Source organism: Caretta caretta, chromosome 5, assembly GCF_965140235.1.
Source record: "Caretta caretta isolate rCarCar2 chromosome 5, rCarCar1.hap1, whole genome shotgun sequence".
Taxonomy (NCBI): domain Eukaryota; kingdom Metazoa; phylum Chordata; order Testudines; family Cheloniidae; genus Caretta; species Caretta caretta.
This window is the reverse complement of record NC_134210.1, coordinates 69,882,873-69,896,164: the sequence shown is the minus strand read 5'-3', so window position 1 is coordinate 69,896,164 and position 13,292 is coordinate 69,882,873. Positions and strand designations below refer to the sequence as shown.

Sequence of the window (13,292 nt, the reverse complement as noted above, 5' to 3'; positions counted from 1 at the left end):
AAGAACGCTCTTTTCCTTCCGAACACTTTTATATGCAACACAGCTTCATGGAGAAGGAAACCAATGTCATGGTCTATGGCAGGGATCGGCAACCTTTGGCACGCGGCCCGCTAGGGTAAGCCCCCTGGCTGGCCGGCCAGTTTGTTTACCCGCAGCGTCTGCAGGTTCTGCCGATCACGGCTCCCACTGGCTATGGTTCGCTGCTCCAGGCCAATGGGTGCTGCGGGAAGCAGCGTGGGCCAAGGGATGTGCTGGCCGCCGCTTCCCACAGCGCCCATTGGCCTGTAGCAGTGAACCACGGCCAGTGGGAGCCCTATCGGCCGAACCTGCGGACGCAGCAGGTAAACAAACTGGCTGGCCAGCCAGGGGGCTTACCCTAGCGGGCCGCGTGCCAAAGGTTGCCAATCCCTGCTCTATGGGTTACTGAGCCAGAAACAGATTCTACCTGGATGGTCCAAAAAAAAAGAGGGAAGAGAAGAATGAAGTATAAGAAAGCTTTGTCAGACTCAGAATGACATCCTTCCAGAAGGATGGTATGTGGGTACTTGTGATGCAGACCCTTGAGAGTGAGGAGAGTGTGTTAATTGGGATGAATTTTCAGCGCTCAAACAAAAAGACTGTAAACAGCTCAGGAAGCTGCAGAGTAATGAGCAATAATGAGTTAATAGTTAAGTGTTTCGGAAGCTGGAGTAATCACTTAAGAGGAACAGAGGAGTCTGCTATCTTGAAGCACTAACTGAATGAGATAGTTCTGATTAACCTACAAACTGCTTAACATTTCATTCGTAATTGCAAAAATCATGGTTTAAAAGGTTAAATGAAATGCAGCAAAATCTTCTACTTAACAAAATACATAGGATATATGCATACCTTAACAACAGGATTCAGCAGAACTACACCTGATTTCTTAGTAATTACTTGTTTTGTTGTGTAATGATGGTCTATAAGCTGAGGAATAGTTGGAAACCCAGTTCCTTCAAATCGGTACTGATTCTGTAAGGGGGAAAAAAAATTCAGTTTCAGAACAGCTCCAATGAGGAAATGCAAAAGACGCAATTAGCAACAATTATCCACGAATAACTAGAAACAGAAAAGTTTAATTTCATAGGATTAAATCTTGGTCTCATCCAAATCAATCCAAAAACTTCCAGCGACTTCAATGGGACCATGATGTGGGTCATAATAACTAGAAAAAATATCTATTCATTCAATTAGTGTATCATAATAAAATAAACAGATCTCAATTCTTAAATCAAAACTAGAAAGAAGGAAGTCCTTGTGATTCAACAGATGGCACAGTAACAGTGACTTTGAGACATATTAAATATGAAAAGGATATGCAATAAAATATTACCAACTTAAAGAACAAAAACCATTTATTTTAAGACAACACCGAAACATGTAAAATAAGGATGTACTGCAAAAAAATATCTTTGAAAATCTAGTAAACACAGGGTAAATTTCAGCTCTCTAGCGCAGAAACAAAGCTTGAGGAACAGGGGCCAAATCTTAATTCACCATGTAATGTAGTCCCAGGCAATGTGTGATAAAAGTGATGAATGATTCACTGGCACACACAGAATAAAAATTTTGGTGGGTCTTAAATAAATAAATAAATAAATAAATAATAATGTGTGACCAGCAATCTTCAATAGTACTTAGGATAAAAACCCAGCCATCTCCATACTTCAGAAATGCTGAGTGAGATGAAAGGCATTTTTGCCTCCCTGCACTTCCATCCCTCTCTTTTTTTATCTGTCTCTTTTTCATTTTAAATATTAAAAAAGTCCCTGCTGTGGCTACTGTAACTCTCTTGCCATCATGCAGGAACTGTGTAGACTCTTTTACAAGCTGTACTTCCTATCACAGAACGTCAGGAAGCATTGTATCTGTAGGTGCGGAGAAAGAATGCAAGTGACATAGGTACACTAGTGGCTGGAAGGGCAGTGACAAAAGATTTAGAAAATTCTTTGGGAAAAAACCTGTACTGCTCAGTTCAGCCTCTTACAGTCCTGAATTCTGTACAGGATTTCAGTGACTAGTATATGGGTTAGGCTATTTGTGCCCATATAAATGCATGTTTACCTTCATTTATTCCCTACTCAGCTCTTTCTACAGCACAAACATTGCCATAAACAATGTGGCCATAAACATTTAGTACAAGTAAAGCCAAGGACTGGAATAGTAAAAGTGATCTAAATTGAGATTCAGGTTCAGGGCAAAGAAAATTAAATAATACTGCTAAAGAATTGTTTTTAATTTACAATATTTTGCAAGTGCACTCAGTATACTAGGGCTCTTATGGAAAATGACTTTTTGGGAACTACAATAACTGCCTGCCAAGTTGTTATTTTTTAGGCAAGGAAAGATAACAGGCCAGTTTGAACATATGAACACTCTCTTTGTATCTGTCCACTGCTCCCTGCCGCTCATCAAACATAAGCTGCTTGTCTTTATTTTCAAGGCCCTTCATGGTGTACCCACCCCCTATGTATCATCTCTCATTCACTGTCAAAATGTTGATGCTGGTCATCCCATGATGTCCACCTCTGTTGCCCATTTCTAAATTTTCAAGCAAGCACCTTCATGCTTTTTCCTATGCCGCCCTCACACTTGGTAAGTGCTAAACAGCCACTATTTTCCTTCAAATCCCTCCTGAAAACTCACTTCATGTGATGCTTACGGATAAACAGTTAGGCTGCTGGTATGCAGAAATCACTGCCTCGTATGCTGACCAATATTGTTGTATTGTTTCTTTGTTACTCCTGCCAATCTTTCTATTCGTAACTGTGTGTTTTTTCCTATCTTATACGGAGGTTGTAAGCTCTTTGGGGCAGGAACCATTTTTAATTCTGTTGGTACAGTGCCTGCCACATTGGGGTCCTGGTCCATTACTAGGGCTCCTAAGCGCTACAGTAATACAAATAATTGAGAATAATTTGAAAACTGATTAACACTGAATGACAGCAATGGATTTAGATGCTTAATAATAGTAATTCTTATTCATATTCACAGGGTTAAACTGATGACCAAATTTGGACTCAGGAAGGAATTTTTCACCAAGACTTAATGGAAAGAAACTTGAACTTCCTTTATGCAAGTATCATGGAACAGGCAACATTAATTACAACTAGGAGGTATATTCCCAGATCCATCAATTTCTTTATCAGAAATTTAGTCATCAGCACTTTTGAGCATTGGAACCGTTTTTCTATTATTATTATTTACTATTCGTATTGCAGTAGCTCCTAGGAGACCCATTCATGGACCACTGTGAAAACATGTAACAAAAACTGCACTGTAAAAATATGTAACAAAAACTGGCCCTGCCCCAAAGTGCTTACAATAACTTAATTGCTTAAATGGATTTAAGAATTTAAACTCAGACACCAAAGTCTGAAAGTTTTCGGTATAAAATATTAATTTTTATAAGAAGTTTGCACCCATTAGCCAAAAGAGGTGCTCCTATATTAACAGGTTATTCTAAGAGCATATCATCCACTGAGGAGGATAAATGGCCTCTGTAATTAACTGCAATACATTCTCTGTTTTCCATACTTTAAAAAATATATATATTTTGGACCCTATATATTCAACATTGTTTTCTTCAGGAAATATTTAAATTTATAAAAAATGTACACACATTTTTCTTAAATGTTCAGTTTTAGTTAAAAACAAATGAGCAATTCTTATTTGTTTTTCACAGATTGCCTGACAAAATTGATTAGTCAACTGCTGCATCTGACTAGTTCAACATTTCAAAACATTGGTCAAATCAAACAGGCTATTTAAACAGCTGGACCACTGTCACAACAGCTGTACACTGCACTACTATTCTAGAGGCTTGGAATCAGAGGAAAATTCACATCAATGGAGACCAGGCTTGTCAATGATATGAGACAATCGTGATGTTGGTTACACAATGGGATGGAGGTTTCAGCCTCATGCTTTTATTCATGTGTAGTCGCAACTGGGGAGTCTAAGAATCAAATCTGACAGCTGTCCCTGAAGAGACATACCCCAGGCCCTTCCACTGAGAAACAATACCACACAGAAACAACTATTCCAGTAAGGGATGGCAGGTGAAACTGGAGTGAAAATGCAAGGAGATAGTCTTATCCACGAATAAATAAATAGGAAATAACTTAGATCTCTGGGGATTGTGCACACAAAACTAGGAAAATCCATGTAGTTTTGAAAATGTCTTGTGCTTATTTTTTTTAATCTATCATTTGAAATGTATGTTACCAAAGAGAAGCAAAATAAAAAAAACAGTTTGTGTCATGCTCATTTGTATCCTATTTGTGAAACCAGACATATGAATATATATGTAACAAGTGATCACATGCCCTTTTCTGATAGGAAACATCAAGAAAACTGGCACTGGAACAATACACGAGTCCTAGAAAAAGAGACACTGAAAAAGTGAAAATGACAGGATTGTGATATTGATGCAAGGCAAAATATTTTTCTCATTTGTGTTGCTTCCACTGTTTTGTAAGTTTCTGAAATTTCTTCAGGCAATGTATCTCTATACTTGTGTGGTATTAAGTATTTAAGTTTGGGGTAGTGGGGAGAGAACATGAAAGTGAGAGATGCTGTGCAGTATTCTCTACATCTATAAAACTGGTAAAAGCCAGGAAATTTTATGTGAGTGCATCCAACAGTTAAATAATTCTTTGTAAAGGAATCTGGTGGAGTTGGCAGCTAAAATATAACTACCCTGCTATATATCATTGCAAGACTTTCAACAGCATATTTTTGGATGGTTTTTTATGGAACTATCTTTTACCAAGTCCAGCTCTGATGCAAAACTCGGTCAATAAAAACTTCTCTGGATTTTCCCAGTAGCCATTATACTTTTCTATTCTCTTTAATACCCATGCCTTATTAGATGGAGGACTTAGTAGCACTCTGTCTTCCAATAGAAGAGTGTGGCTAGCTTCTTCTGAGACCAACACTAAGCCAAAATTGTCAATGAAACAAAAACCAGGAGATCCTGAAACAGAGTCAACCCAATCCATAAACAAGCCAATGTTTGGTCACAGCCTTGGGAGTGAGAGCCTTGAAACCAAATCTCCATCTTGACAACAATTATCAGCTTAACTCCAGTACAGAACAAAGTTATGAGAGTAATTGTTTTAACTTTTGGTTAAAAGACGACATTTTTCTTTTCCAATCTATCATATTCTATAACGTGACATTTACCTAAATTTGTACAATAAATTCACTGGTTACAATTTAGTGTATGTTCCACATAAAGGCCAACACTAGTAGATACAAATTTACTGACATGAGAAAAAGGTCAACTCATCCTTGGTCTAAATTTAGAGATTACAGTTTGAGAAAACATCTCATGACTTTCCCCAAGCCTACAGAGACTGGCTGTGAAACATTTAAAACTAAAAGATTTTAACTAAAAATTTAGCATCTCAAACACCACTTGGTTGTAGCCCTGGGATGAAATCCTAACCCTGCTGAAGTCAAAGGGGCCAAGGTTTCACCCCAGAGTCTAACAGAAATCATGATAAACTACTAGCCATCTAGCTGAAATAACTGTATTATGAATACTAAAAATAAGTTATTTTGATATAGAACTTATTTTAATGCAAGACAGCATCTGGCTTATAGCGTCTTATGTAAAGGTTTCATATTGCAGCTATAATATTTGCGGTTACTGCAAGAAGGCTCAAAAATACCAGTTAAAAATATTTATTTTCAAATACTTTTCAGAGTACATATAAGTGATTGTCACTGTATTAACTTTCACTTTGCTGTACGAATTATTTCTAAAGCAAAATAGTGTTAAACTGGAAAGATCTGCAAGGGACTATGAAAATTATTTAGTGCAAGTATATGGCTGACCTCTTTTATTACGGCATTATCCCCAAATGAAGAATTAGATGAGGTCCACTGACTTTCTGTGGATCATATGAAGGTTTCTGAGTCATTGTTGCCACAGTCTCTGTTTATATAGGGTCAGTTAATTGTTTAGCTGAAGCTACAGCTGGGATTTCAGAACAAAACAAAACAAAAAAAGATTTCTGTCCTATTCCCAAAGGCCCAAATTAATCTCAGGCGGTATCATCTAATTCCAGGCTTATGAACGTAACATGCTATAAGAAAAGACAAAAACAGAAGTCCTGGAACATGGAAAGTTTGGCACTGTGCAATGAACACTGAGGAATAGTCACTCAATACAAAATACCTTATTTGCCCAAAAATTGCCTGCTACATTAACTTTCTACATTCCTTGATTATTTCAACAGCTGACCAGCCCACACTCTCATTGCTGTAAGGTGCACATTTGAAAGTGTGTGTTACGCAGCTTAATATATTTCAATCTATCATTGAACTCTAGGGGAAAGCTTGAATCCTATAGTGCATGTTGTGCAGCCCTCCCTAGTGCTAACTATCTGCACCTAGTTCCTCCCCTGTGGTGCAAAATCAAGTTTCTTTTCTGTACTTCTTGGGAAAGCTCTATTTACTTACCTCCTTTGTAAAGTGCTTTAAGATCTACTGGTGAAAAACACTACAAGATCTAGGTAATAGTATTATTTATGTATAAGGGGTCAGATGATTTTTGACTGGTGGATACATGCTAATTTCAAGCTATTTACTATGATCAGAGCAATATTTATTACACATAACTTATAAACTGCATGTGCACACAAGAATACAAATTCATATTTCTCTCTCTCTCAGTCTACTGGTTCCAGAGTCCTGTTCAGCCCTGGTCTACAGTAAGGGGGGGCAGAGATCGATCTAAGTTACGCATCTTCAGCTACATGAATAACGTAGCTGAAGTCAACGTACTTAGACCTACTCACCGTGGTGTCTTCACTATGGTGAGTCTGCTGCTGCTCCCCCGTCGTCTCTGCCTGAGCCTCTCGTGGTGGTGAGTACAGGAGTCGACGGGAGAATGCTCAGGGGTTGATTTATTGTGTCTAAACTACCCGCCGATCCAGCAGGTAGCGTAGACATACCCTCAGATTCTTTAAGGCCTAGTCTACACTGTGAAATTAGGTCAGTATAACTACGCTGCTCATGTGTGTGAAAAATCCACATCCCTGATACCGTTGCCAATTTTGGTTGGACATATTCCTGGAACTTTCATCAATTATATAATCTTTAATTAAAGATTAATCTTTAATTCCTGGAGACTTCAATGCAATCCTGGAGGGTTATCAACCCTAATCCCTGAGCAACACAGTTAATCCGACCTAACCCCCGGTGTAGACAGTGCTAGGTCAAAGAGAGAAGTCTCCTGTCAACCTAGCTACGACCTCTCAGGGAGGTAAATTAGGTCAATAGGAGATAGTGTCTTTACTGCAGTGTTTTGAGTGTAGACAATCCCTAAATTACATCATTTTTAAGTCCTAGTGGAGTATCATCTGAGATCTCAAGAAACTATAAAGCAACCCTAGAGCAAAGGGTTTAGCACATGCTTAATACTGATGGGTCAGGGCCAGGGTGCTCAGCACCTTTGGGATTAAGCACACCTTCTTTATATAGAGGTATGCTCAGTTTTAAAGCATTTATTTTCTTATTTAGGACTTGAAAACACACTCCAGAATATCACTGGCTATATCAAATTATGGTAAAGTAGAATTAATGTTTGTGACCAGATTTCCTCCTACTGAAAAAATCCTTGTATAGATATATTAATAACCAAAATGACACCTTCCCAATAAGTGATCTTCCACAACCTCTCCTACCTTTAGATGGGTCTAATGAAATTATTGAGCCCATTAAAATAGACATAACTTAACAAATTGGGGAGTGCAACAGGTAAAAAAAAATTCTAAAGAAAGAAAAGAAATGCATTAGCTAAACTGATTTTTATGACAAACTGCTCAAATTCGCCATTTTTTCCATAAATAATATTCATATAAGAATAATGGAAGAAATCTTGTCCTTTCCTCCCCAACAGCTCCCTCCTACAGAACTTTTGTGGTTCTGCTCAGCTAAAGAGAACAGGATTCCTGTGTCTATGTAGGGTGTGTGCGGCTCCTAGGCAGCACGGATCTCAATTCACAGCAGCACATAGGAGACCGAACAAATCTTTTGCTATGTAAACTTTCCCATCCACGGGGAGGCTACTGTGGGCCTGGAGTTTATTTAACCTTCTCTTATGGTTTGTTAGGCTGTTTTTGTTTATGGAAATTGCCTTAGCTATTTCTGAGTTTGAAAAGGGAAAAATAAACTGTACAAAAAATTCGTCTTAGAGCAGAGATCAACTACGTAAAATTTCAGCCCCAAGAGTGAATGTTTCAGAAAATTATGACCATGTGAAAAGAGGGGGTTACATTGATATTGCTTTGGAACCTGAGCTATCATAGCACTATCAAGCACCAACTCTAAAAAAAGGAGTGGGAGAATAAAAAAAGATAAATTGTACATATATAATACATTTAAATAATTAGTAACTTCAGAAATTTAAACATTTATAGAAGTAATTTTCTGCTTTCTAACAAAGAATAAAAACCATGGAATAACCTCATATCTTTCTTTTATTCTTAAAAGTATTTGACTAACATTGTTTTTTAAAATTTCAGCATCTAACTCAACACGGGAAATCAGAGATTACCATTTTTTTTTTAACAGATTTCATACTGGCCTTTCCATATGAGAAGACTAAAAACCTACTTCATAGTAATTCTCATAGTTTTATCCATAATAATGAATGCCTTTTAATCTGAACTACTTATCTAAAATAATTCTTCAGTTAAATACAAGCTGCCTGACATGAAATAAACATTCAGTACTACATCAGAGACGTACATCAGCATATTGTATGATAAAGTGTCTCCGTTGTCCATCTGAAAACACAGAAAGGACATATTCACCAGGTTTCCCGTGGCTCTCTCGCACCAAGAAGTCTCCTTGCTGCTTTAACAGCTCCTGGGCTTCTATTCTTGGAATTGCACCATGATACCAATCTTGCTCTGCCAATGGTTTCTCGCTGGTTGATATTACATCAAAGAACTTTAAAAAATATAAAGGAAAAGAAGTTAGCATACTGTAACCCATTTTCTGTTTTGTCTTTTCATGAAATCCATGATAGACTCTGACAAACACTTTCACGCTTCTCTTCAATTGTCTGTTTTCATTAGACAATTGAAGTGATACATCTATTCTCAGAATCAAAGTAACTGAACACTTTTTTTAACTATGCTTTTTTAAAAATAGAGGCATATGTATATATGAAAGCTCAGTACAGATTTCTGAAAATACAGACAAAAGGAATATCAATAGTACTATCAAGACAATTTCATTTTTACTTTTAAAAAAACCTCTTTCTTGGCTGAATTATCTTTCTCACTCTCAAACTTCCTTGAAATGGTGTTAAGCTTTGAAATGAAATATTTCCTTACTCACTGAGAAAGGGGTTAGGAATTTATGAGACATTATGGGTGGAATTTTCAAAAGCACTTGCATTGACTGAGCTCTAGGTTCACTGATTTTGAATTACCCCCCACAAAAGCCTGTAAACAAGTAGCAGCATTGGGAACCAAGTTTTTCCAGCAGTCTCTCAGCGTATGTCCAGTGTGACCAGCCATTTGATAGCATCGTCATCAGCCAGGTGAAGAGCCGGTAGTTATTTAGTATTTGTATTGCAATTGAACACTGAGGCCTCGCCCCATTGTACTTGTGAATTTAATCAGGAATTCTGAGGTAAGACACAAGAATTATTTTTTATAGGTTGCAACTGGAGTATGACTTGAGCTTTTTAAAAATTTATCTTTGTAATTTATGTATTTATTTATTTAGTATGTGCTAGAATAGGTTGTTGTTGGTTTTACAATAAAGTCTAGTTTTCAATAATCAGGTCAGACCTATTTGTTAAGGCAAAACTGTGCAACTCCATGCTGGTGAGCACTTACACGAGCAGTCCCAATTAAATCATGCAAGTGCTTGCTATTACAAGGTGGACTGTTCGTTTTAAATTAGGAACTCCGTTTTGTTTTGTGTGTGGAACATATGTCTAAACTTGCCAAGGAAAGCCCTGCTCAGGAAAGGTGTTTGACACCTTGTTGAAAGACCATCTAGACCTATTAAGTCTGAAAGTCTCAACTACTGGCCCATGAGCATGGAACAATGATTTTTCTACACACAGAGCTACAGGAAGGACATGCAGGACTGGGGAAGGGGCCTGGATCAACCCAGTGGAGCATATGGCAAGGAGCGAGCACCTCCACTTAAGAGGGGGCACTGCTCTGTGCAGGATGCCAACTATCCCCACATGTAAAGAGATCTTGCTGGAGACAGAGGGTGGGCAGGAGGGACTATCAGCCTGAAATGCTGACAAACATCAAACTCACAGAAGGGGCAAGATCAGACATGGGAAGGGTGCATTCTTAGGGATTTTTGTTGTTTTCAAAAATGTGCAATTTTAAAGTAATCTTAAAGTAAAATTTCTGCAGCTAAGAAATAAAGTCCTTTGCTATGCACGTGTTCCCTTGCCTTCCTGACATGTCCCAAAAAGGGTTAAACTAGAAGTCCAGAATGCCCACAACCTAGGTGGAATTCTAGGGAAGTGTGTGTAAGCGACTGTGAAGGCTTGAAAGGCTCAGAAACTAATCTTGGGATCTAGGGCGGCTGCAGATACAGAGCCCCAGAAGGTCTGAGCTCTGGGAATATATCCTATAGACCCAGAGCTAGAAACAATTACTAGATTCTACCCAGACAGTTTAGAAGGATGTGGGACCCAGCAATTAGGTCCATTCACAAGAGATTGGAGATTGTAGAGAGGGGAAGGTAGCCAGGTTGTAACACTTACCACATGAGTAAGGGTGACATAATCTAGCCTTTAGTGAATAGAGAATGAATTCGTCACCCGATTCTTTTGTAAAGGACCCATTAGCAAACAAAGAAAAATACAGAAATACCTCCCAGGAGATCATATTTTCGTCCTTATTTTTAATATTTCCATTCGAAAGCAGTTAAAACCCAAGATCAAATTTCTCCATCATTATTAAAATTCAATAACACCAAAGTTATTCTCCTTTGAAATTACCTACATATAAAATAAACTTTTCAAATTACTAAGAAAAAAATTCGTATAAAAGGTTAAATTAGTTCAGTTTTTGTGAAAGATGCTGGGATTGACTGCCCAAAAGAGTGAGACAGCACTGAATGTTCACAGAAAAGCTGCAGAATACTGTCAAGGCAGCAAAATCTTATGCACACTACCTCAGTGCTACTCTGGAGAGAACTTCGAGTGGTATTAGATCGAGAGGTTTCGATACATAATCACTTCTTGGCCTTCCTGTTGAAATGTACAATAAAAGGTGTCATTTGTGATGGACTCTGTAATGTGGACACTAGTTCACTAAGAAGGAAACAAACAGACTAAGCCCCACAGCTTAGTTTACAGAACACAAACAAGCAAGTCTTCAGATGGTAACAGTTTCTCACTTCCAACTTGCGTCATGTCTGAATCAATGTCCATGACTGTATCATTACCTGTCCCCAGCATAAAATAGCTTAAGAGTACTTTTTTGACATAGAGAAGATTTAGGGGAAAGAAAATGGGAACAGGTTAAGCTTTTTTTTTTTTTCTTTTCTTTTTCTTTCTAAGAACTTGCATTGTACTTAGATAACATTTGGAAAAAAACTGTTTAAATTTTTGTCGGGTGTTTGTCGGGTTTGAAGGCTTTGTCGGGTGTTTCTCTCAAATTTCACATAATGTTTTAGTATTCATTCTGTGGTCATTTTAGCTGAAGCATGAATTATCAATTAAGTATTTCTTCACAGAAAATAAATGAAATCTAAATCAATAAATGATGGTGCTTTTTATGTTATATAAATTATATAACTTCTGCATGAACAAACCCCCCCACTCAATTTTATTGTATAAATTAATTAAAGTACTATGTTTTAAATAAACAGGATATATGATCATATGCACTTCAAAATTGCTATTGAGGGGAATATGGTTACAGCCAAGAAAGAGTATTTAAGAAAGATGTATTGTCATTTTGACATTCATTGCAAATGAATTTATCACTCTAATCACTAAAACACTACATTTCTACTACCACTTTAGAGTTAGAAGAAAATTTTGCAGGATTTAATATGAACAGTTTAAACACAAAATATTGCCCTTTTAAAGACGGTAATTTCCTTTTCACTGTTTTACAATTCCCATATGTTTTTCTTAAACAATGTTTACTGTAAAGTGAGACTTCAAGAAACATTCAATTGCTTGATAATACAAATTAGAGACTGCAAGATACTTACATTCTAGGACTCAGATTTTATTTTATTTTCAGGGATGAAGATGTCTCTCTGTCTATCTGACACGGACATATATAGTTTTTCTCCCCCTCTCTCTATCTAATGGAGGAATTCAAATATTTAAATAGGAAGGTTTTATTTTTAAGTTTCTTTTACTAACCAAATTAACAATCACCATAAAATTAAATGGTATTTGAAATATTTATTTCTATTTATTATTCTCTCTTTGTCTCTCTCTCTCTCTCCTTTCTTCCCTTCAGGGATTTCTGTGGTTCACCATACCTTATCTTGGGCCTTTGGGGGGGTTCCCTCAGATTCCCCTTCACTCTCCCCTTATATGTCGACCAATCTCCCCTTCCTCCCTTGTGGATCCTCCCCTCCCTTCCACTTTCATCTGAATTTAATAAGTTGAAATAAGTTTTACTTTAACAGCTCTCATTAATTGGCTCTCAAGCAGCTGCTCTTATTGAAATGTAGAGCAAAAGGTTTCTGACTCAGCATTTTTTTAAAATGGAGATTTCCCAACCCCATTATCTGTGAAGAGACTGAGCAACAAGTTGTCTCTGAAACAAAACAAAACCTTACCCCCGGACTTTCAGTGTAACACCACATTAAGATGGTTGATAAATGTGTGCTCTTATACACACAGCAACCCGCCACCCACACACATACCTCAATGATACTCTATTACTTAATAATGAATATTTGTTCTATTTTCTGACATATAATTAGCTGAAACTTGTTGTATTGCTTTATTCTGTGGTCTTTAAGCAATGAGATTTTTTTTAATCGGGAAGATATTTTAATTCTCCCCCAGAGAAAAGGAAGGGCATACTCTTGGATTAGTAGAAAGACAGAAATAAATTTAGGTTGATCCTTTTAGAATTTTCCCTCTAGCACTTTCCATAACCGAAACAGCGTAATTCTTACACTGCCATTAGACACATTCAAATGTAATTTGCTAGTTCTTTTGCAGGGCAATATGATATATGAAACCAATAGCTACTTCAGGACAAGGGAACCATAAATGCAAAGAAGCTACAGCATTT

At 37.3% G+C, this 13,292-nt stretch overlaps 1 protein-coding gene across 6 annotated transcripts in view; it reads right to left on the bottom strand.

Annotated features, from left to right (window-relative positions):
* Positions 1-13,292, bottom strand: part of FER (FER tyrosine kinase) — a 436,379-nt gene that overhangs the window by 233,366 nt on the left and 189,721 nt on the right. For 5 of the 6 annotated variants that reach the window (XM_048849501.2, XM_048849499.2, XM_048849502.2 and 2 more), the window contains 2 exons: positions 8,785-8,988; positions 871-993 (listed from right to left, as the gene is read on the bottom strand). In XM_048849501.2, coding sequence (XP_048705458.1) covers positions 871-993; positions 8,785-8,988 — 327 coding nt within the window. The remainder of the gene's footprint in view (positions 1-870; positions 994-8,784; positions 8,989-13,292) is intronic. The other variant, XR_007356596.2, reaches the window with a different exon arrangement.